At 35.0% G+C, this 26166-nt stretch overlaps 1 protein-coding gene across 4 annotated transcripts in view; it reads left to right on the top strand.

The window, feature by feature from the left end:
* The first annotated feature begins 1770 nt into the window (after positions 1-1770).
* SATB2 (SATB homeobox 2) overlaps positions 1771-26166 on the top strand; it is a 289250-nt gene continuing 264854 nt past the window's right edge. For all 4 annotated transcript variants that reach the window (XM_082261098.1, XM_082261096.1, XM_082261097.1 and 1 more), the window contains exons 1-2: positions 1771-2861; positions 4432-4653. In XM_082261098.1, coding sequence (XP_082117224.1) covers positions 2804-2861; positions 4432-4653 — 280 coding nt within the window. In that variant the 5' untranslated portion in view covers positions 1771-2803. The remainder of the gene's footprint in view (positions 2862-4431; positions 4654-26166) is intronic.

Genomic DNA, 26166 nt, shown 5'->3' with positions numbered 1-26166 from the left:
TAGAAGAAGAAGAGTACTGTATAATATTCCATATACAAAAGAAATCAACTGATTACAGATAAAATAAAACATATAGTTTGTGGCAATCTGTCATTAAAAAAAATATGTCAAGGCTAGTGTTAAAAGCTGTGGCCTCTTTCTTTTTTTTTTGGCTGTCTTCTTGTGATATATATGATATACAGCTGATTACAGATGGGATGATACCTATAGCTTGTGGCAATCACATAAAAGATATGCCTTTGCTAGTTTGTAAAGTTGTCGCACCTTTTCTGTTCTTTTTGTTTTTTGATAGCCCGAAATGTTGTTTGCATAATCGATATTAATTAAAGCTCCCGGGGGGAGGGGGGGCCGAATCTTTGCTTTATTTTGTGATTTTACAAATAATCAATGCCATTGATTTTGGCTAGTTGAACCAGTGTTGGGCTAGTTGACTCCTGGCTATCCTAGAACCACATTTATGGCATCTGATCCACTGTGGAGCAGCCAGGTGCAAACATGAAGCCATGCAAGGGTCAGCCAGAAGAAGCAGAGTACTGTATAGTATAATATACATAACAAGTCAATGGATTACAGATAAAATAAAACATATAGTTTGTGGCAATCTGTCATAAAAAAAAAAAAAAAAAATGTCATGGCTAGTGTGAAAAGCTGTGGCCTCTTTCTTCTTTTTTAAAGCTAGTACAGAAGGCTGTCTGCTAGTGATATATATATATATATATATATATATATATATATATATATATATATATATACTATCTAACTATCTACTCAGATGGCTGTTTGGTGGTGATATATACAGTATATCTATCTATCTATCTATCTATCTATCTATCTATCTATCTATCTATCTATCTATCTATCTATCTATCTATCTATCTATCTATCTATCTATGTAGATAGATATATCTATATATATATATATACAATAAAACATTCCTGGAGAGGGAAATAAACAAATCTTATTTGCTATTGTACAAATATGTTCTGCCCCTTGATCATGGCTATCTTAATGAACTTCTGGCAACCCTATAGAACCACATCTGATCCAGTGTGGAGCAGCCAGGTGCAGTCATGGAACCATGACAAGGGTCAGAGTACTGTATACTGCTATGTACAAAGTAAGTGGAGTGATTACAGATGGAATGACACATTGCAAAAAAAAAATAAATAAAATAATAATAATAATAAAATAAAAAAAAAAAATATATATATATATATATATAAAGCTGAGGCCTATTTTCTTTTTATTTTAGGGCTCACCCAAAAAAGTTGTTTTCCCATAATATTTCTTTAAAAAAAAGCAATAAATTATATATATATAGATAGATATATATATCTATCTATATATATAGATATATATATCTATATATATCTATATATATATATATATATATATATATATATATATATATATATATATATATATATATATATATATATATATATATATAATGTTATTATTATCAAACATAGCAAAAGAGGGAAAAATAAAAAAAACAACTTTTATTTTGTTGTTGCACAAACATTTTCTGCCCCTTGCTCATGGCTAACTTCAGTGGTCTTTCGTGAATTGACTCCTGGCCACCCTATAGAGCCACATTACTGGCAGCATAGCCAGTGTGGGGCAGAGGGAGCACTCATTAGGGCAATAAAGTCCTGTAAACAGTCCTACATATCACACATCGCATGTCTACAGTATAAAGCTGAATAGAACATACACATTGCTGCAACCTCCCTAATAAATGATTGACAATAAGTAGACATCTCCACCGAATATTACCTTCATTCACACGGGCTTGCAGTACAAGTACAAAACACAAGAAAAGTAAGAGATGCATGCAGATGACAACACAATGTCGCCTAACACACAACACACATATAAATATCGCTGCAGCGCCGTAGCGTAGTCCGGACAGTCCAGTTGATGAAATAGGTCATGTGCTCTGCCATGGCAAACCTTTGCCCCCTGATCGTGTCTGGAGAGGAATTAAGGTGGCACAGATCAGCATCTCCTCTTCACCTCCACAGTCCCTGACACCCACTAGGAAAAAAAAAAAAAAAAAGAAGAATAATCTTGAAATAAAGATCTTTCTCCAGGCAGCAAATCCAGAGCAGGTTTGTCGTCCTTCCTCTGTGTGTCTGTGTCTCCCTCCTCCTGTAGATGTGTGTGTGTGTGTGTGTGTTTTTTTTCCTTCCTGTGTCCTGATCCTCCCCTCCCCATATCTGAATCAGATCCTCTGTCTCTAGTCTTCTTCTTTTTAATAGCTGCATACATACTTGCATGAGATCAAGTCTGCATGGGGGTGTGTAGGAGAGAAAGACTGAAAAAAAAAGCTGATATCAGGAAAGCAAGGACAGCCCCAACAGGACTTCACGTAACTAATAATCAGCGCTGTCTCTGTGTCTTGTGCCAGTCACTTTGTGTTTCTGGCAGACTAAAGAGAGATTGGGGCTGTCATCCTGATTTTTTTTTCTTTTTTTTTTTTTGTGTTGACCTTGTTCCTCGCTTGCAGCCATCAGAAGGGGGCTCTCCAAGTGAATGGTGCCACTCTGCCACATCTTCAAGTGCCCCTGCATTGCTTCTTTGGCCAAGAGTTGCTTGAAACAGTCCCAATAGAAGACAGATTGTGAGCTTTGCTGCCACCTTCTTCCACTCTGCTCAACACCTAGCCTCATCCACAAGGCAATAAGGAAGAGAATAGGACAGCACATAACTGCACAGCAGCCTGGGAGCCAGAAAGGAGAGGAGAAAAAAAGAAAAAAAAAAGGGAAGACATACTTAACCAACCTGGAGTCTTTACTTATGATCCATGGGCAGAGCTTTAGCCCATCCCAGGCTACCTACAGACAGACATTAAGCAGTAAGTAGCTAACACAAAACTGTCTCATGACTCTTTTTAACTCTATTTTGTGACCTCTGAATTTCTTTACAGTTGTAAAAGTGTGCACTGAGCATCCTAACCCCCCCTCCTTACATGCAGTGTTATTGCTGTGTAATGAAGCAAGCTATGTGTGTATATATATAAATATACATACACTTTTTTTTTTTACTACTTAGAAGTCGCTCTTAAAGTTTATGGCACTTTCTTTTCTATAACTTGTGAACAATTCTGGTCATTCTGCAGCATAACACTTCAGCCTTACCCAGCCACAGGCTCTGGGGTCACTCTGCATGGACTTATATCCATATTATCTGCCATAGGTAACTTATATAGACTTTATATTCATTTGTTTTTTCAGATAATTCTATAGATTAAGCATAGGCCCCAGCAATAAATATTAGGAATATGTTGGCATTGTGTAATAGAGGGATACTATTTTTTTTTTAGGCCTAGGCAATCTATTAAGTATTATAAGATGCCCTGTACGAATGTGTATGTGTATATTATATATATATATATATATATATGGATAGATTTAAAAAAAAATATTAGATTAATGTAAGATGCCCTGTATGGATGTGTGTATCTATCTATCTATCTATCTATCTATCTATCTATCTATCTATCTATCTATCTATCTATCTATCTATCTATCTATCTATCTATCTATCTATCTATCTATCTATCTATCTATCTATCTATCTATCTATCTATCTATCTATCTATCTATAGTTTTATATATATATATATATATATATATATATATATATATATAGATACGTAGATACGTAGATACGTAGATGGATAGATATATATATATATATAGATAGATAGATAGATAGATAGATAGATAGATAGATAGATAGATAGATGGATAGATAGATAGATAGATAGATAGATAGATAGATAGATAGATAGATAGATAGATAGATAGATAGATAGAAAAATATAGAAAAATTGTATTGCTCTACCCTTTATACTAATATTAAATATATTACACTCATATATTTATGTACAAATATATATATATATATATATATATATATATATATATATATATATATATATATATATATATATATATATAAATATATGTATATAAAATATATATATATATATATATATATATATATATATATACATATATATATATATATATATATATATATATATATATATATATATATTAAATTGTGCATATATATTTACTGTGTGGATAGCTAGGTAGATAGATAGATAGATAGATAGATAGATAGATAGATAGATAGATAGATAGATAGATAGATAGATAGATAGATAGATAGATAGATAGATAGGTCAAAGCTAATTATAAGACAACAGTGAGAAGTTTTAATTATTGTAATTATTTAAGTTATTATTATAGTCATTATTTCTTTGCGAATTCTTAAGAGTTGTTTATGGCTAGCACCAGATAGTTATTTTGCGTTAGAGCTATATTTAATGTCTACTTTGTATACCCAAAGGAATTTATGAGCTCCAGCAAGCCCTGTCCATATGCTTCTACTTCTTTTCTAACTTCTCCATTTAGACCCTTACTACTGCGACCTGCCCGGGCAAGCATTGTCCCCAAACCAAAACAGTATGGAGATGAGAAGCGATAGTCCCAGTCTAAGGGACAGTCCGGACCGTCGAAGCAACAGTCCAGATCCTAATAGTCCTCCTCCAATCAAAGTGGCCAGATTGGAACAGAATGGTAGTCCATTAGGAGCCAGAGGACGATCGAACGGCTCGCTTAGCAAATCTGTGGGAGGTAATAAAACAGCTTTTTTAATGTATACCCAACAAACTGGCAACAACAACAAAATGACTTGGAGTGTCAGGGTTCATGTTGACTATGGATTTTCGTCTTTGGTGTAGCATTACAGGAAGTTAGTGTAAGCCTCATGTTCTTTTGTGGCAAGTGGAAGACTGGGGTGACCCAAGGGTTGGCATGCTGTAGGCACCGTGCCACTATGAGTTGAGTTGTTGGCAGCTGTGTGTCACTGTGATCTTAATGTTTCTAGTTATTCCTAGACAGCTTGCAGCTAATTTCTTTTCCTGCTTTCACTTCTTGTCTATGCATTCTGTGAAATGTTCATGAAGTGAGGTTTTGGTAGTTATCATTAATCTACACTGAAGGTGACAATATCAGATTTTACTGATTGCCGTCTCTGTTTAAAGTAAACATACACTAGGTTTGGTAATGTTTTCAGTGAATTTAGAATTGTGTTTTTCAAGCTATGCAGCTGAATGGTTGTGGGTTATTGTATTGGATTTGCCATCATCACCTATCACTGCATGAATAAGCCCCCTCATTCTGTATGGTGAACTGTATGGAGAGCCCTATTAAAATAATTATAAATTAAAATGATCTGAGCCAGTATAAATATTATTATTTTTTTATTACTTAATAAATAAGGTGTGTGAAAGTAAGGTATACTATGATTTAAAAAAATAATTTTGACTTTTTTTTTTTTTTTTTGATGTGCATTTTTACTCTCGCATTTCAGTTATAAGTAATACATCTAAGAATACATTTCCAACATACTTTGTGCTCTTAATGTTTAAAAAAGACATAAGAAACCTAATAAAACTGCATTTTATATAAATACCTGTAATCATTTATAGAACATTAAAACAGCTTAGTTGTGAATATTAAAGTTTCTATAGACTGGTAATGAGCGGTAGCTAGTTAAAGATTTAGGCAATGAGTGGTAGCTAGTTAAAGATTTAGGCAATGAGCGGTAGCTAGTTAAAGATTTAGGCTTTCTCTTTGAATTAAAAATTTGAAACATTAGGGTGTTTAATTGATATATGTACATATGTTTGCATTTATTTACTATACAATCATACCATTATATACTTTGAAATATGTATATAATTATATAATGGCATAACCTATTGGTAAACTAGGTCAGAATTTTTTTTTTTTTTTTATGTATAAGTTATAAAGTATTAAATTAGTTTGACATGATAAGTACCCATTTATATTCATTTAAATGAGTGAGGTGAAATTAACCATTTATTATCCTCTGCATTAATAAATATAAAATAATAGTTATTAATAATATGATATAGATAGGTACATACACCTTTTGCACCACAGAAAATACCTTTGTTGGCTTGTCAGTATTAAACTGTGCAGTCAGTTTCACTTGTACATCTACACAGAGCTCAGTTTACATAGAGAACCCCAAATGCAGCCTTAAATTGAGGACGAGGCGTGTAAATAACCCTGGTGCCAGGAGACGTGATATTTAGGTTAATACTGCTCCGAGTCAGTCGTTTGCCCGCCTTGCAGACGTCCTGGATTGTGCCATGTGGCTCTGCTAATACGAATGACCCCTTGTGCTTGCTCTGACCGTTGCCCTTTAATCATTTGAAAATCATGTATAGATTCGTCTGGCCGATAGTGTTTAGTTTTCTAATTAACGTCACAAATCTGCAGACAGACCACACTTTGTGCTTCTGTGATTGTGCAGCACTATGTGGTGACTTCAATCCTGCCGTGTGCTCCTGACACTACAGCACAGGAACAGTTAATACAGACATTAGGCTCTGTCCAGAAAACAGTTTCTTTAAGGGGGTCACTAAAAACAAGTAGAGAGAAACTCTCTAAAACGCTTCTACGGTAAAAATCCCGGTCAGGAAAATTAAAACATTTTTTTGACTGTTCTAATATATAAAATGCATACATCCGGGTCTCGTAGTTTATAGCAACTAACTGTCTAGTGCTTTCGTGTTCCTGCCAACATTATTACCTTTTTTTTAAAATATTTACTTTTTTTTTTATTATATACCCTTAAAGTATATAAAATAGAGGAAGATCTGATAAAAAAATTAATATAAAAAGGCATATATATTTTGAACAAAGTTATTTGATTACTTAGTTATGATATACTGTATATGATATTGTCTAGGGGTGGAAGCTCTGACCTTATGATATAAATGTGTTATGCTTTTTCCCTTGTTCACTGTCCCAGCATTGTAACATTGTTAATTTTTAATGTTTGTGCAATATATATATATATATATATATATATATATATATATATATGTATATATATATCTTTAAATATTTATTTATTTATTAAATAAATTAATTTATGTATTAAATAAATATTTATTTATTTAAATCTATATATTTATATATATATTTTTATTATTTTAAATACTTAACTTTTTCTATTATTTTTATGCATCATTTATTTATGTAGATAGATGCAAATGAGCAAACTGAAGGATGTATGGCCTGTCCGGTTTTGTCAGTAACAAGCAATACGCTGATTTTTTTTATATTTCTCTATTCAACCTGTGTTTAGAGATTTACAATCCTATGACTACAGAGTCTCAGTCTTTCACTCTCAGGTTTCACCTATCATCCTTTACAACTATCATTACCTTTGCTAAGTTTATTACACTTTGTACCGATCTACAGATATTGCTGTATGGATAAAATAGATGTGCGGATTTCACGTTATTTTAGTTCTTGCTCTTGTTTAGCAAGGCTGATACCTTTACTCGTTAATTAGCACCGTCCATTTAGGTGTGACTACTGATTTTTACATCTACACTGATAAGCAAGAGGGTAGCCTCACCCCTACTTTATGGAGTAAACACAAAGTTCCATTCAAGGAAGTTGACATGTTCACTGTAGGATGGCGTTACATTTCTGACGCTGGATTAGGCCTCTGTGACTTTACACAATTCTTTCAAACATTAACCTGTATTTTTGAAGCTTCGGTAATGGCTGACACTTTAAGGAGCGCACCTTATATATTATTTTGAAGCACAGCCTTAAAAGTTAAAATATATACCCTTGATTTTGAAGGAAGCATGTACTGTAGGAGGCAATGTTTTACTTATTATAAAATATGCAGCCTAACCTGTACTGCATGTTTCCATTCTGCTTTTCCTTTGGTTTCGAACGCACTCTTTGAGGTATGTCTATGGACAGAAATACATATTTAATTAAGTGAGAAGGATACTCAATTCTAAAGCAGTTAGGGGCGGACATCTTTGATAATTTAATGTTATTTGATAATTGATTTACTTGTTTGATTTCAGACCAGAAGCTTTTAGTGGAAACAGCCATTCAATTTAAAGGCTGTAATGATTATCAGTGGTCTATTTTGTGGAATCTAATTCAGTATCGTGAATACTTTCTTTTTTTTTTTTTTTTGTATATAGCTACGATGTAGGAGAAAAGCCTTTTTTGTTTACTACACTAAATTTTTAATTGTTCAAAAATTGGGGCCTTTTAAAAATCAATTACACCAAATAAAATTAAGTGGATTTTCTCTTTTTCAGTGTTTTTACTTTTTTTTGAAAATCCATAATTTTTAAATGAGACATTTTTAAGGAATTCTCACTTTTACTTAATAATTAACGCGTTATTGACCCTCGGGTGCCAATAAATAAAAATTTCACAAAAATATTATAAAAATATTATTGATGAAAGTTTTTTTCTACGCAGCATATTTTGTTTTTATTTTTTGTATGAAAATACGTTGGTTTTTATTGGTTTTTCGAAGGACGGTGTACAGTCATGTAGCCAGGCTAAGCTGGTTTCCTAAACAAGTAGATGTTATATATTGTGTACGATCAATGAAATGATTTGTCTTGCATCGGTGACTGGTATTAGGTTGCCATACCAGAGAAAGAAAAGGGAAACTTGACTTACAATAATAACAACACAAAAAAAGTTTGCAATTTATTCATGAGCCTTGACAATGCAGCCATGTGTTAAAGTGGACTTTAACCCAGTTTACTAAGTGGTCTAGTGGTAAATGCAGATTTTTTTTTTTTCGATGAGATTTCAGCCACAACCTGGACATGATTATAACCACCAGACAGAGACAGACGGCTCAGTTAGGCGCTGTGCCTACTGAATACAACTTGGGCTTCCAACCTAAAGCTGATGTATACCTTCTTTTCCCATCTTGTGTTTATAGTATAAGTATGGTGTGTCTAGGAAAACAGTACTGGTTAGCCAACCATAAATCTTTTGCTGAATTGAAAGCTAGCTTCCTACAGTGTCAGTTTTAACTCATTTTTAAGACAAGTTGACGGCCAATTGGGAAGAGATGAATGAATTTTTTTTTTAAGACAACTGATGATTTTTTTTTTTTTTTTTGAGTTGATCACCAAACCTTTATTGGACTCTAGCAATAATAGTAGGCATTGCCAGTCTTTATATTTCATGTTCGATAATTTCCATGGCATTGCTTTACTTAGCTGTGTGCATAAATGATTTATATAGGACTGGGAGGTCCAACTAAAGATTAGATGTTCTCAGCGTGAGAAATCACAAAAACCTTATTATACTTAGGCCAACAGTCTTGTTAGAACATGCTTATTTAAATATGCTTATAAGTAGTTACACAAAGGTAGCAGGTAATTAGCATTTTTCCATAAAACATTTATCAGAGATGAAAGTTGTTTTTACATAAAACATTTTTAAACATTTTAAACATTTATAAAAATAAGTTTAATGGGCATTTAATAGATTTGTGTCCGCTAGATAAAAATCTAAGGCAAAAAATACAAATATGTTAGAAAACAGTATTATACCCCTATAATAAATGCAGAACTTTTGTAATATGTGTTTTGGTGCATACATTTCACAATGTCTATATGACCAACCTGCATATAGTCTGAACTGGTCTTCTAAAGATTAGGCAATGACTGCAAACACCTGCAGTCAGTGCAAAAGGTTGCACTTGGGGGAATGCTGGGACCAAGAGTGATTTGGAAAGTGTGCTTGGAGTATGGATTTAGTCAGATACTGAAGGGATGTAGGGCTAAAATTGTTAAAGTGTTATAGGGATACAATTGTTAAAGTGTTATAGGGACAAAATTGTTAAAGTGGTCACTAGAAGGATGAGCTTCTATATAGTTTGAAAAGGTACCTGTGGATAAGAATGCTTATTCATGCAGTACCTCACTAATTAGACAAACATCTTTATGCGATTAAGAGGTCTTATTCTTAAGTACTAATTCTCCATTGTAGTAACCCATAGTAGTAAATCAATTTTGGGCTGATTTTAGCCAAGTGAATTCTGTCTAGTTGTTATCGGCTACCGCAGCCAAAAATTAGCTCCGAAGAATAAAAACTCTTTATAGAACAAGACTCAAAGTAACACTTTTTTTACAAATTTTCTGGGGTCAGGATTAATGTCACAGTGCAATAAGCATTCCTCTTCAGGTGAAGCCATGTTGAATAGTTTTTGCACATCCTAAGCACAGGGCAATGTTAAGTGCTCAACTCATAAGAACTTCTATTGCTGCCGATAGACAACTCTTTGATCTTCACTGCTGATCACTCAGCAATTAAATTACAGTATTACACTGAAAAAATAAAAGCAGCTTTTACAGTCAGACTGGCGATATTACATATATATACAGCTTTTTTGGCACTTTAAGTTAAAAAACACTTTTTAGTACATCGTCCCAGTGTGACTGGAAAACATAGGGAAAAAATGATAACATTCATTATAATATATACAGGATTATTTTTTGGGGATTTTTGTATAATTTTTCTGTTCATGTTTATATATCTTCATAGTACTAATTCACACAGCAATGACACAGGAGGACATTCAGTGGCCTACATACTAATGCAGATTACCATTATGGCCTACCAAAGGGGGCATTTTTTACTGTCATATAGCAAACCTTTACTCACTTCATACAACCTTCAGTTTCAGTTAGATTTTTTCAAAATGTCCCCTTTGTTGATTGACTTATGACGATATATACTTCATACAAAAAAAAAAAAATGATAGATTTAATAAATAGACCTCTTGAAAGTTTTATAGACTCTTCCACATACGCTATTATTTACACTGTTTTAAGCTCTACTGCCCATAAGTTCTAAATACAAGTACTCATGAACAGAATGGGAGCTACCTAGCTCTGTTTTGACCATTCAAACATCAGAAATAGATAAGGTTTTTCTTATAAGCCCATATTTTATTTGTATGTTTACCTTTTCAGTCTACATACATTGCATTGAATTTTTTTCATTTGCCCTTACTTCACCCGTCTCCCAACCGCATTTATCACTTTTCTATATTAGGGCACTTGTGCTTCAACTATATCTACTTTATATGTCTTGTATCTGTGTTATCCCTTGGTACTATACTTTTTAATTGTGCATATTTGTGCAAGTCCATCTATATATGTATTTATTGTTCCTATGGTAATTATTACCTCCGTTCAAGTTTACCTGCAATGATAAAGTATAGAATTAAAAATTGTCACACAATTTTTTTTCAAGCAAAGTTATCAAAGTTTTGTCATTGATTGTTAGCCTATATAATGATTCTAGATATCATAACTTATATCTGAATAAATTACTGCCATTTAATCTGTTTTTAAAGAGCACCATTGCATAGATAGATAGACTTGTATATGATATATTGTCAGATGTATGTAGGTGTTGCTATATTTAGTAGATTCAAATACCCTCAGTATATGTTGTGCGTTCTAATTGGGAGCTAACAATAATGAATGAGCAATCACTGAAAATAACTGGAATTTACAAAAATACAATAAACATGGAATCATTTGGGATTTATGTTACATTTATTGCTTATCACATCATAATAGATACTGTTGACTGAACAAAGTGAACGTTCACCAGGCTTAGGAAATAAGGTAAAGCTTTTTCCTCTAATCATGTGCTAGGGAAATATAACAAAATATATATATATATTTTTTTTTTCTTGCACATAATTGGATGATAGAAGTGAACACTGCATCAGCCTATTTACTAAAGTAAGAGTGCATTCTCTTTCAAAGTGAACAATCTTCGCTAGATTAACCTCATGATGTGTTGACAACCAATTTTGGTTAAAGAAGGGTTATCGTATACAATATAATATGTTTTGCAAGGCCTGCCATAGGCAAAAGGTGATGCGCCACTGGAAAGATGCTTTGTAGATTGTGTCCACAGCAAGAGTTGAAAGCTGTGTCAGCTAACTCCATTTTCACCCATCCCTAAAGACTTCTTGTTGGAATATCACATGTGCCTATTATATGCGTGTCCAATGTAATTGTGGCACATAACTGGTTGCAAGTAGAGGGAATTAGAAACTCAGATTAGAATTTCTAACCATGGTTCCTACAAATGCTTTAACTCAGCTAGACCATATCTCATACGTGTGTGTTTTTTTTCTATAAATGTTTATATTAATGGTCTTTCCTATAGTGGAAAATGTACAGTATAGTTATGTTAGGAATCCATGTATTTCAGAATATACAAATGAGGCTTAATATAACATCTATTATAACAGAGCAACCAAGAATGTAATTTGAAATTTTGTCTAGGTAAAAAAATACCACTATTTTTATTTGTTTTTGTGAATTTCTTGACAAATTTTAGAATGTATTTTTTTTTTTTTTTAAGCTTGGGAACAAATACAATTTCTTATTAGCTAACATGAACAAGTATTTAGAGAAAAACTTGTGAATAAAAAAGTGCAATGAGTAATACATCTACATGTTTGTCCTAAAGGATTATAACATAAAATTAGGTCAACCCCAGGGCAAACTAAAACATTTTTTATTTTTTGTAAAACACTTTTGTGAGGGTGTACTTGGAAGTAAAATGTGTTTATCATCACAGAGAAATGACCAATTATTCTTAACATTAAGCGAGCCCCAGTTTAAAAATGGGTCAGTGTAAGTTGGGCTTTGATATATTTGCACACTGTGTGTGTATATGTTTATGTAGACCCATCCGTACGTCATTTAGAAAAGCTCCTAGATGGTCTGGAAAACTCCATGCAACTTTATATGATTCAGCCTTCCAAATAAATATCAATGGCTTTTATGAATAAAGTATAAATAAAGTACTATCAGCTATAAAAGTGTACATTTGCATTTTTTTATTCTAAAATTTGCAATATGTAGCAGATCAATGCCGTCCCCTTTTCTTCAAGACAATCCATTCTGTAATTATACAAAGTGTCACTTATAATTATAACCCAGTTGTCACAATGTGGGCCTAAAATGGCATCCTTGGCAATTTTGTACCATAGGCAAGTTTGAGCAATAACAAGGAAATGGGGGATCAAATGTGCTTTTATATTAATAGTAGCGCAATTTTGTCATTGTTAATAATTCACATGTATTACTACTTATGCCAAGGCTATTGCAGGCCAAAAATCTAATGAAAAAATATGAATCTCTCTAGATTTGATCATTTGATCATTTCAAAGAATCTTTCGCTCAAACACAAACATTTACCGCAACAGTTAAAAGATCAATTTGGTCCAATTTGACTGGATTTTTCTACCAGGATCATTCATCCCTTTTTGATTAACCACTCCTGGACCAGAAGGTTTTACCGCCTTAATTATCAGGCCATTTTTTGCGATACGGCACTGCGCTACTTTAACTGAGAATTGCTGTACACAAATTACATTTATGTCCTTTTTTCTCTCACAGATAGAGCTTTCTTTTGGTGGTATTTGATCACCTCTGTTGTTTTTATTTTTTGCACTATTAACAAAAAAAGAGCGACAATTCTGAAAAAAAAAATACAATATTTTTTACTTTCTGCTATAAAACATTCCCAATAAAAAAAAAAAGTAAAAATCTATTTTTTTTCATCATTTTAGGCCAATATGTATTCTGCTACATGTTTTTGGTAAAAAAATCCCAATAAGAGTATATAAATTGGTTTGCGCAAAAGTTATCGCGTCTACAAACTAGGGGAAAGATATATGTCATTTTTATTTATTTTTTTACTAGTAATGGTTGCGATCAGTGATTTTTAGCGGAACTGTGACATTGCGGCGGACAGATCAGACCCCAAACTGACATTTTTGACACTTTTGGGGGGACCAGTGACATTACTACAGTAATCAGTGCTAAAAATATGCACTGTTACTGTAATAATGACACTGGCAGGGTAGGGGTTAACACCAGGGGGCCATCAAAGGGTTACATGTGTCCCTAGGGGGTGCTTTCTAATTGTGTGGGGGATGGGCTTGTTGGATGAACAAAGAGACCTGTGTTCCTAAATAGAAGGAACACAGGATCCCTGTATTCATAACTGACAGAACAGCCGTCTGCCGTCTTTACACTGGCAGACCGCTATTCTGTTTCCACCGGGAGTGATCGCGGGTGCCAGATCCGCTGATTGGCTCCCCCCGTGGTCAATCTGTTCGCGTGAGCGCGCCCCCACTAGCTATCCCACTAAACGACGTACAGGTACGTTGTTTCGCAGGGACAGAGCTGACCTGCCACAGTATAAGTATGGCGGCTGCTTGGCAAGTTGTTAAACAAATCATTGATTGATTGAAATGACCATTTACTGAAATTGATTTCTGAAAGACATGATTCTTTAATCAAAATGATAGTTGCATTAAAAGAAATTTTTTTTTTTTTTTTTTTTGTGCTGCCTAGTTTAAAGCTTCCTGCAATTTAAAAGTTGTTTGCTGAGCTTCTTGTTTTTCTAATTGATGATTCTTAAACTCAAAGGGTAGACTTTGTTCAACATTTGAAGTTAGTTATATTCTAATTCTATTCTATTCTATTTTTTTCTATTCTGTAAGTGATGATGAAAGATGTTCATATCTTTGCAACAAATACCCAGAGTCTATAAGGGATGTAAGTTCTAATCCCAGTATACAAATGTTTTTTTGTGAATGTATCGAACCAAAGGAGCAATAGAAATTATCCAGAGTCCTATACATTTTTCATCTCACTGGTGGATATAAGCATAAAATGCTAAGGTTTGTTTTACATTTTTTTCATTTGGTATCTCTCATTGGTTTACCCTCTCATTACCTGATTATTGTGTTACAGATAGTGTAGCAGATAGTTGGTCAGGGTTTACCCCTATCTTGGTGAGGTTGTCTTTGCTTCAAAAATATGTGTACTGGTGATCCTAGTCTCCAACTTCACTACATAATGAGTTACTGACCCAGAATGGATGTGCTAGATGGGCGTTCCAATTTCACTGGATATGTAGATGCTCTGGATCTAAAAACATACTAAATACTTAAGGCATAGGGCAACATGACCGCCTGACTGTGAGTCGAAAATGGCAGCAGAAGTATTTCTCTTATGACAGTTCCCCTTGAAATCAGTGTCTAATTGCAGCCTGAAACTTTCTTATATTATAAGAAATGTGTATCAAGTCATTGTAATCACTGATCAGTTAAATGATTTGCATGTGACATACAAGTTAATGTTAAATAATTACATTAGAGAACCTCGTGATAGTATTTTTGTGTCAGTATAAGTAGCCTTATTGGCTAAGTTGCATGTTAATGTGCACGGTGCTTAGTAATGCTTAAATATAATGCCAACATTTCCAAGTATGCCAGACAGCGTTTTAGTTTTTATACATTATGATTATGATTAACATTTGAGTTACTCCATAAACTTACAAATATGGGTCAGCAACACAAATTACAAAATTACAAAATCATCCAACAATTTCTAAATTCTATAACTTCATCTATTTAGTGACTTCCCGACAACAGTTCTGTTGGCAAAAAAGAAATGGTTATTGGTTTTGACTAGTGCCGCCAAAAAGCTTAGTCTTAAATGGAGCCTTATTTTTAAGTGTGCTGTAAAGAAATATACTAAGTGTGTTCTTTATTGACCTATGTAATCCTCTTATTCTTTATATACAAAAAGATAAAGGGTGATTTACTAAATAGTGTAAGTTTTATAGCAGCATTGTGACTATGCATAACAATTAAACAGGCCAAAAAGGAAATGTATATTTTGTATGTTCCCCTAAGGCTAGACATACATGCAAGTTGCAACCTCTTGTTCAGTTGTTCCGCAGGCTGAACTAGAGTAATCAGTTGATTTCCCTGTCCAAGCTAAATAGTGTGGATGGAGGAATCGCTAACTGACTGGTATTGGATGTAGATAGTCACAGCAACGGCAGCTGCTTGAATACCTGAACATTGACTGCATCTATGTGGATGCAGTCTCTATTTGGCCAACAATTTTCCATCCAGCTCCTTCAATTTTGAAATTGACTTTTGTCGAGCTTGGCAGTGCTGATAGGGCCATGCATTGGTTGAATTTCAGTCAATTCTGCTTGAATCAGCCGAAATTCGAGCCATGTGTGGCCAGTCTACCTGTATAATACTATACAATTATACTGGGCTGGTGGTTTACCTAGGCACCATATCCCACCAAGCTATTATATTTAAACAACCAATTCTTATATATTTATAGGACTTTTTAGGTGCTAAGTTAACATATAAATGTCATAGATTGTAACATACCTAAACATTTTTCTATTATTCATAAATCTTAAAACCATGTAAAAGAAAAAGGGCCATGCAATTATGTGTATCGCATGTTTCAATATATTACATTTATACCTCCACATATAATCTCACAGACCCACTGCCAAGTAAACTAAAATATCTTTACAATCATGTACAAATGTGATTTAACTTGCAAGGATAACACTTAATAAGTAACCAATCAGCTTCTAGGTTTTATTACAAAAGCTTAATTGAACAAGCTGAAATTAGAAGCTGATTGGTTACTACGCACAGCTACACCAGATTCTTTGAGCACCAGTTTTAGTAAATCTCCCCTACTTTGTTTCCCAATTCGTACATCTTCTTCATCAGGAGATATCGGAGGCGTATCTACAATATTATATTAAAAATGACTTTAACCACTTGCCGACAGTGTAACTGGTACATGATCCGACACTTACGGGTCTGGGGCGTGCATGCATAGGCACCCGCTGATTGTTCAGGACACAGACAGAACAGCAATCTGCCTATGTAAACAAGGCAGATCACCCTTCTGTCAGTAGGGAAGGCATTGATCCAGTGTTCCTGCAAAGCAGGGACACGGATCTATGCCTTCCCTTAATAAAAGCACCTCCCCCACAGTACACAAGCACTGGCTACAAACACATTTAACCCTTTTTGATTGCCCCTGATGTTAACCCCTTCTCAGCCAGTGTCATTAGTACAGTGATCCCCAAAAAGTGTCAGTTAGTGTCTGATTTGTCCACCACAATATCACAGTTATAAAAAAAAAAAAATCCCATAGTTTGTAGACTATAACTTTTGTGCAAACCAATCAATATACGCTTATTGGAATTTTTTTTTACCAAAAATATGTAGCAGAATACATATTGGCCTAAATTGATGAAGAAATTAGACTTTTTCAGTTGTTTTATTGGATGTGTTTTATAGCAGAAACTAAAAAAAATATTGTTTTTTCTTCAAAATTGCCTGCCTTTTTTTGTTTATAGCACAAAAAATAAAAACCGCAGAGGTGATCAAATACCACCAAAAGAAAGCTCTATTTCTGGGAATAAAAGGACATACATTTTATTTGGGTACAGTGTCGCACGACCGCATAATTGTCAATTAAAATGATGCAGTGCCGTATCGCAAAAATTGCCTGATCATTAAGGGGCAAATCTTCCAGAGGGCAAGTGGTAATACCATATATTGAATATTTTCAAGTTAAGACAAAGCATCTTATACAGCTTACATGTGTCACAAAACATTCAACCAGCCAAGTAATCTACCAAGGACTAACTCCTAATTAGGAGGAGACTGTAGGGGACTTAGAAAACTGTAAAGCGACTGGTGTCTCTAGTCTGGCATGAAAATGTTGACCTTTAGTAAATTGTACCAATATGTTATTTTTAAATAGTTAATCTGACAGAGCTGTACTGAACAATTGATTTTGGATACATCTCAGAGATGTGCTGTTTTATTTAAAAATGTTTTTAACTCTTCTGCATCCTGGCTAATTGGGATTTTAAGGTGATCATGGGCAATAACATAGCATAATTTTGCATAGGGTACCAAAAATTACCTAAAGATATTTTAGGAGACCAGGATGATCCCTTAGATTCATAGTCACTGCATAGTATCGTATTGTCTATAGAATGTATGCCCAATCTTGCCTTTTTACTAATAGATTATGAACTGCTTAATTGTCTCTAGGTGCTAACTGGTTGTAGTAGATATCGCCTATCCATATTTTCTTGGCGTAAGAAAGGGGGGGGGGGAGTTGATTGACTAAGCTTAAAAACGGATTGCTATTGTTTTTTTTTTTAGTGAGAGCCCTCTGATAGAATTCTGCTAAGTTCTTCCCTCCTTTTCCCTGGGCTCGAAAAAGCACATTTGTCCACTGTGAACATTTGTGCATTTAGTACAGTCCTTCATTTGAAAGACTATATGACTACTGGATCTTTCAATATTCAGCAGTTGAATCATTAATGTCTGTAGTTATCCTACATAGATACATTTTTTTGTGTATGTTAATGTTGGGGAAAAAGATGATTTGGTAATTGGAACTTATGCTAACATCCAAATGCCATCTCATACCAATGGGTACCCTTTAAATTGCTCTAATTGTATGTACCAGGGTTTTGGTCCAATTCTTGCTCTTCTTTCCTGGTTGACTAAGTGTTTGAAGTGAACATAGATTTTCAAAACTAAAGCTACCATTGATATTTCCTATTAAATCACACCCTGCGTTTTGTCCTGATGACTAATATTTCCAAGACAGAAAATCTGAAAAATTACAGCAGAATAGGTGAAGATAAGTCTAGAGACACCTGTTTTGGTAACAACTCTCCAAAGCATGGCCATATATTGCTCTGATTTTTTCATTCAGCCAGTGGATGATGGGGAAAACCTCCCTGCTATGTAATTGTATTATGACAGTGGAATTCCCCTGCGTGCAATCGCTGATATCGTGAAAATACACCAACAAGCCCTTTCATGAAAAGTCGATCAATAGATTGACCTCTCGTGAACGGGAATGGCCACACATGGCTCAAATTTAGAATGGTTGAATTTTGATCCATGTATGGTCAGCATTAGAAAGGAATCCCCCCCCCCCCTTCCTTGTGTTTCTGTGGGGCAGGAATTAAAGGCAAATCTCCCCAACAGTACACGGGAAATAAAGAAAATCAGGCAGCAGGTTCAATCCCTCCCTACTATATTACCAAAATAAAATTTTTGGCTATACCAATATGGCTTATTTAATGAGGCCTCATAAAGAGAAACCAGCAAAGTACAGTAACCAATACCAAGCAATCCTGATTTTTAGTATAGTGATGTAGATTGATGCCTATTGGTTGTTGTGGACTGTTGGACTTTGCACATAGCTCTTTGTCTTTAAAAAAAAAAATACCATTTTAAATATAAAAAGAAGGGGGGAGTGGTGGGACTTTACATGAGGCGCATGGTGGGATTTGCCGTGCGTCTCCATCTCTAATATTTGTTGCAAAGAAAAAATTATATTATTTTTTTACTACCTGCTTTCATATCACCAGGTGTTCTCTATTTTCCTCCATGGTTTTTTTTGTCTGTTTCCATCCACCCCCTTACCCCATCTTGACTACTCACTGTCACATTCCCATTCTAATATTTGCACACCTCATCTTTTCAACTACAATACCTTTTTTCTCGTATACACCTGTACTACTATATATACTTAATTTTTACATATATACTCATTATACTCCTCTTACAAATATATGTATACGGTGCTATACTTATGGCTCTTGTCATCTCTACTACTCAGCCCCCACATGCCATGTGTGCGACCATGTTCCACCTGGCTTACCGGCCTATGTGCCCTCAGCTCCCGTGGGAGGCATTTGGGGCCAGTTCCAGTCTCCATGTCATTCTGCATGCCGCTATGTAAGTCCCTTTTCTCCTCCCCATTTTTTACATTTTTTTTTTAATATTTTTTTTTTATATTTTTCATCTCTTGCATTATCCTCATATATGCCTAATTTTCATAGATTACTAAAATACACACATCTACTCCTGACGAAGTGACGATTTGGGTCCACGAAACGCGTTGAGTCAATGATGTTTGTAAAATATTGAATTACTCCATTACTTGGAACTTCAAGTTCTGTTGTATCCTGCATATGTTTATTACTCTATATTATTGGAAATTAGCTTTGTCGGACATCATTCTTTGTATTTGGGGAGTGTTCATCTGTATTGTATTATTTGATGTTATAATTTTTGATCTGCCATGTATGTTTTATTTACATGTATCAATAAATGCTACTGACATTTTCCCTGCCGATCCATTTATGTCTCTCATGTAAAGTCCCAACCTCTTTTTCTTTGCATTTTAAATATAAGGAAAATATGGAGAGGTGGTCTTTGCACATAACTTTTTATCTTAAAAAAAAAATACCATTTTAAATATAAGGAAAATATGGAGAGGTGGTCATATTGGAAATATATCTTTAGATTTTTTTACATTTGGTAAAAGGAGCAGAATCATTTGCTATTGAAAAGGCTCTGGCAACTGCAAGAGAAAGGCATTAGGCAGCTTCCTGGCAGTGGACAGGTTAAATTGTCCTAATAACCAGGCAGTATTTAGTAAAATCAAAAGTGCTTTGGTGCTGACAGCTTTATATCCCTACTGGGTAATATTCGCTTACTTGAATTGGCAAGGTCTTTCTGCTAGTAATTTACTCCATAAGAATTCAGCATAAAGGCAGATGATTGATGACTGCAAATGCCTATTTATGAAATTGTTGATTAGAACTTGTAAATCCACAGGGAGTAATTGTAGTTTTTTTTTTTCCTTTGCTTGGACTGTATTGTAAATAGAAAGCTTTCACAGATCTTGTGATTTTTGTTGTGTGAGCTATAGGACTGGTATACAGCCTTGCGTTGTTTTAGAACACTTTGCTGTTTCTTTATGCTACTGTATCTGGGCTTCAGAAAAATGTCAAACCTGTTAAACATTTGCTGGATGTGAAAATATTTGTACAGGATATTCACAGAACAACATTGTTGTCATACGTATAATTGGCTGTTTTTATTAGAAATGACAATAAAAATGATTGCGTTAATGAAAGTGAGATGTGCTCCAGGGGATGTGCACATAGTTTCTGTAGGTAAATGTTAAATTGACAGCAGACTGACAGTTCGCCATAAACTACTGCAGAACAACACAGAGCAGTATGGGGTGATTTATTTAAACCCGCATTTTTTACCTTTGAACCTGCAATGACTTTCAACATACAACTATGTGCAAATAAAAAAAAAAAAGTATTTCCTATGTACATTATTGGATGATAGAAGTAAATACAGCTTCACTGAGCTCATTGAAAAATGTACGTGGGACTAAAACATAAAAAGACCTCAACTTAACCAGATGCCAACCCTAACCAAATGGCATTTAGTTTGCTAAAGCACTGTGAAAACGAGTGCCAGTTTGTTTTTTTTGATAAAACATTTTTAAAAAAATTTATGAAAAATGACCCCACACTGTAATCCCCCCTCCACCAATTGATTTGGACCAGTGCACAAAGCAAGGTCCATAAAGACATGTATGAGAGAGTTTGGAGTGGAGGAACTTAAATGGCCTGCGCCTTCACCCAATAGAATACCTTTGGGATGAATTAGATTGGAGACTGCAAGCCAGGCCCTCTTGTCCACATCAGTGCCTGACCTCACAAATGTGCTTCTGGAAGAATGGTCAAACATTCCCCTAGACCAGTGATGGTGAACCTTGGCACCCCGGATGTTTTGGAACTACATTTCCCATGATGCTCAGCTACACCGCAGAGTGCATGAGCATCATGGGAAATTTAGTTCCAAAACATCTGGGGTGCCAAGGTTTGCCATCACTGCCCTAGACCGAGGGTCTTCAAATGATGGCCCTCCAGTTGTTTAGCAACTACAATTCCCAACATGCCTTGTACTGACAGAGTACTGTGAATGTCAGAGTTTTACAATGCCTCATGGGATGTGTAGTTCCGTAAAAGCTGGAGGGGCTTAGATTGAGGATCCCTGATCTAGACACTCCTATAATTTGTAAACAGCCTTCCCAGCAGTGTTAATTTCGTCGACTAAAACCGACTAAAATGTTTTAGTCGACTAAATTAACACAATCTTAGTCGACTAAAATACGACTAAAACTAAAACAATTCAGATGACTAAAATATGACTAAAACTAAAATGGCATTACACTGCAGAGTGCATGAGCATCATGGGAAATGTAGTTCCAGAACATCTGGGGTACCAAGGTTCGCCATCACTGGTATATATATATACATATATTTAGATATATTTTATTTTTTTAAAGATGTTTAGATGAAAGCTACCACAGACATCAAATTGTGGTTGGATGCGTAAGCGCAATCCGACTTCTGAAAAATCTTTCTGCCAAAGATTTTTCCATAATAATAACCCACGTTGGGTTGGGCAAAGATCATCTCTGTAGGCCCTAAGTAAGTCCATAAATAATTTGATGTCTCTCCTCTTGGGTATTTGAACGTTAGCGGTATTTGATATCCTGTTTATCCCCTTGGTTGATTGTGGGTTCTCTTAATGCAGATTTACAATCAGTCTGTCACTGCAGATAAAAATTGTTAGCATTTATTTTGGACAGATTTTATAAAATACTCAAACCATATGCTTATGCTATTTTAGCATTGTTTCTAAAAAGCACTTATTATCCTCAAGTATTGCTAGAATTATCTGTTTTGAAATGTAAAGTGTATCTCAAGGTAAAATAATATTTATTTTTTTTGTACATATCTGCAATATGTGTGCATTTCCCCTTGACACACTCTACAAGCACAGAAAAATAACTGATGATGTTCTAGGAATATAGTTTGTTCCTACCTTCCTCTTTGATGTGACAACACAGTCTATTTCTAGCTCTGCATTTCTCAGCTTGTGTTGTCAGCCCTGATTACTTAAAGTGGAGTTCCACCCTAAAATTATACTTACCTCCATCTTCTCGCTCCGCGTCACCTGAAAAACAAATGGATAATCGCAATTGTTTTTTTTTTTTACTTACCTCGTTTAGAAGAAAATATACTTACCTTACTTCCTTCTTCCTCCGCTCGGCGGCCGCGGCGAGTCATCACTTCCTGGCATGCAATGATTCCTGGGAGCTGAACGTCATCGCTCCCAGGAATCAATGCGCCTGCACCGGCCCCGACGTCAGTTCCGGTGCAGGCGCCGTCATACCTTGCAAAACAGCTTCTGGGCATGCCCAGAAGCTGTGCAGGGATGACGCTGCGGCACCGGAAGTGACGGCGGGCCGGTGCAGTGCATCGTGGGACCAAAGAAGACGGAAGAGGACACAGAAGAGGATCGCTCTGGCTTCAAGCTGCCCACACCTGAGATGGCAGCACTGGAGAATACATTTTCAAGGTAAGTATTTCATCTTGCAGGTAAGTGCAACCCGGGACAGATCAGAGGCTAGCCATTGTGGAATGCACTAGCCTTACTGTCCCGGGGGTATTTTTATTAAAAAAAAGTTCACTGGGTGGAACTCCGCTTTAATTATCAATCTCCTCTTTGTGCACAGGCAGAGAGCACATGAAGTTATCAACTCACAAGATTTCTGGCAAAATCAACAAATTTTTTGCACTTTTTGATCATCTATAGCAAAACACTTTCAATTGGTTATTTGACAGATCAAAAGGGAATAAAAAAGATAAGTTCATGACTGCTGAGAAGCATAGACTCATTTATGACCAACTTATTAGCCGCTTGCCGAACGTATACAGTACATATACAGTGGCAAGGCATTCCTCCTGCGTGGGATCACGTACCTAGTACGTGATCCCCGCGCCGGGGTAGGGAGCAGGCCTATGTGCCCCTGCCGCTCCCAAGCTGTGCTGCGATTGGCTTCAGCATGAACCAATCAGCGGGTTCCAGCCGCTGATTGGTCACCGGCACCCGAAGATCTGCTCTGGATATTACCAAAGAGAGCCCTGTGTAGGTAAACAAACAGGGCTCTCCTCTGAGAGCAGCAATGTGCTGTTTTTTTTATTCCTGCAAAGCAGGAAGTAGAGCTGCACGATTCTAGATAAAATGAGAATTTTGCTTAGAAATAAAGATCACGATTCTCAGTGTAACATCATCTTTTACATTATACAAAAAAATTGGGCTAACTTTACTGTTTCATTTTTTTTTTAATTCATTAAAGTGTATTTTTTCCCCAAAAAAATGCATTTGAAAAACTTCTGCGCAAATACAGTGTGACATAAAAGATTTTAATGATCGCCATTTTATTCTCTAGGGTCTCTGCTAAAAAAAAAAAAAAACACAATATATATATATATATATATATATATATATATATATATATATATATATATATATATATATATATATATATATATAATGTTTGAGGGTTCTGAATAAGTTTCTAGTAAAAGATGCTGATTTTAACTTGTAAGCAACAAGCGTCAGAAATGGCTTAGTCTTTAAGGCCTCATGTACACTGCTACTTGTAAACGGACGTTTTGGAGCAGTTGGGCATTTTTTTCAGAAGCCCCTGAACCCACCTCTATGTTATCTTATCTGTCCATATACACAGGGTCGTTTATAGTCATTTAGAGGCAGCTGAGTTCAGTGTCGTTTTTTGGAAAGCAATTATTTGCGTTCAGAATGTTCAGAACGTGTGTTTACCGGCGTTTCAAACGCAAAACGCGACCGAACGCGATCACCCGCGTTTAGCACTTGCGTTTTTCCATTTTAAAGGGTAATGATTTTTTGACCTCTAAAAACGGATCTGAGCGCAAATGCCTGCTAAACGCGGCTGCAAACGCGACACAACAGACTTTTTAAACGTCCTTTACATAGCTGTAAAATTCCAGCGTTCAAAGGACTTTTAAAAACGTCCCGTGTAGCCTAAGAGGTTAAACTGCCCTCACTTACAGACGGAAGTTCATTCCTTTGATCTAAAAGAACAAAATGATACATTTTGCAACATTGTATTTATAGTTATCTAGCAGCCATAACAATGTTGATAGACATTTTTGCTGGAGGCTTTTTTTTTCGACAGCTGTAAGTGAGCAGAGAACAGCTCTGTAAGAATCGAGGACATGCTGTTTTAAGATCGTGATAGGGGGTGAATCGAGATCACGATTTTTTAACAATTAATCTTGCAGCTGTAGCAGGAAGTAGAAAACCGTACATTGCTTAGTAAAAACAGCACAGATCACACACAGTAACACATGTTGGCCACACATTTAACCCATTGATTGCCCTAAATGTTAACTTCTTCCCTGCCAGTGTCATTAGTACAGTGACAGTGCATATTTTTATCACTGTATTGATGTCACAAAGTCCCAAAAAAGTGTCAGTTATGTGTCCGATTTGTCCGCCGCAATATCGCAGTCCCGTTATGCGTTACTGATCGCCACCATTACTACTAATATATATATATATATATATATATATATATATATATATATATATATATATATATATATTTATATATAAAAAATTTATAAATATATCCCATCGTTTTTGGGATATATGCACAAACATACACTCTTTGGGATTTTTTTTTTTAGCAAAAATATGTAGCAGAATACATATTGGCCTTAATTGATGAAGAAATTTAATTTTTTTGATTTTTTTTATTGGACACGTTTTATAGCAGAATGTAGAAAATATTGGTTTCATTTCTAAATTGTCAGTCTTATTTTGTTTATAGCGCAAAAAATAAAAACCACAGAGGTGATCAATTACCACCAAAAGAAAGCTCTATTTGTGGGGAAAAGGGGGGTAAAACCTTCTGGAGGTCAAGGGACTAATCACACCTTGCCCCTGAAAAAGACAGGGAAGCTGATTAATTGGAAATGGGGCAAGACCACAGCTTTATTGAATTTAACAACTTTCCAAATGTACCAAACCACAATGCCAGCTATAGTTATTCTTCAAGCACCCATAAAACATAAACTCACATAGTCTAAGAGGTCTGTCCTTACCATCAGTGCCAGACAGGCATTAGACTGACCCCAGAATTTAACTTGAGGGCAAAGCAACATCAATTGCTGGCAAGGTCAAACATTTCTTAAAGCTGAACTAAACTTTCTTAGTCAACATTAACTGTTTTTTTTTATTCTAATGCTGCTAGCCTTAGTAGATAGGAAGGTATATTATAATTACTTAACTTTTTTTCACATTTCTTCATGGTATCTGCCCAAGGCCAAAATTATGTTCTACATTTTAGGAATCTTTAGGGACGTTTTTTTTTTTTGTTTCATCTGGAGAGGGTGCCTCCTAGGCTAAGCATACCCTCCTGCTCGCATGCCTGAGCTAAGGGCAGATTGATTCCAGGCAGTAAAAGCTAAATTAATTATCTGCCCTTACTTAAAATGGCTAGAAATGCTAGGGGGGGTTTTTCAAAGTGATTTCTTAATATTTTATAAATATTTAATATTAATAATTTATGAATTAATATTAATATTCTTAAGATTTAATAAAGCATAGAGGGATGGTTTGCTTTGAATATTATAAATGAA

Source organism: Pelophylax lessonae (assembly GCF_965119305.1).
Source record: "Pelophylax lessonae genome assembly, chromosome: 6".
In the NCBI taxonomy this organism is placed as follows: Eukaryota; Metazoa; Chordata; class Amphibia; order Anura; family Ranidae; genus Pelophylax; species Pelophylax lessonae.
Note: the sequence above shows the minus strand (reverse complement) of the source record. Positions and strands in the feature narration are given on the sequence as shown.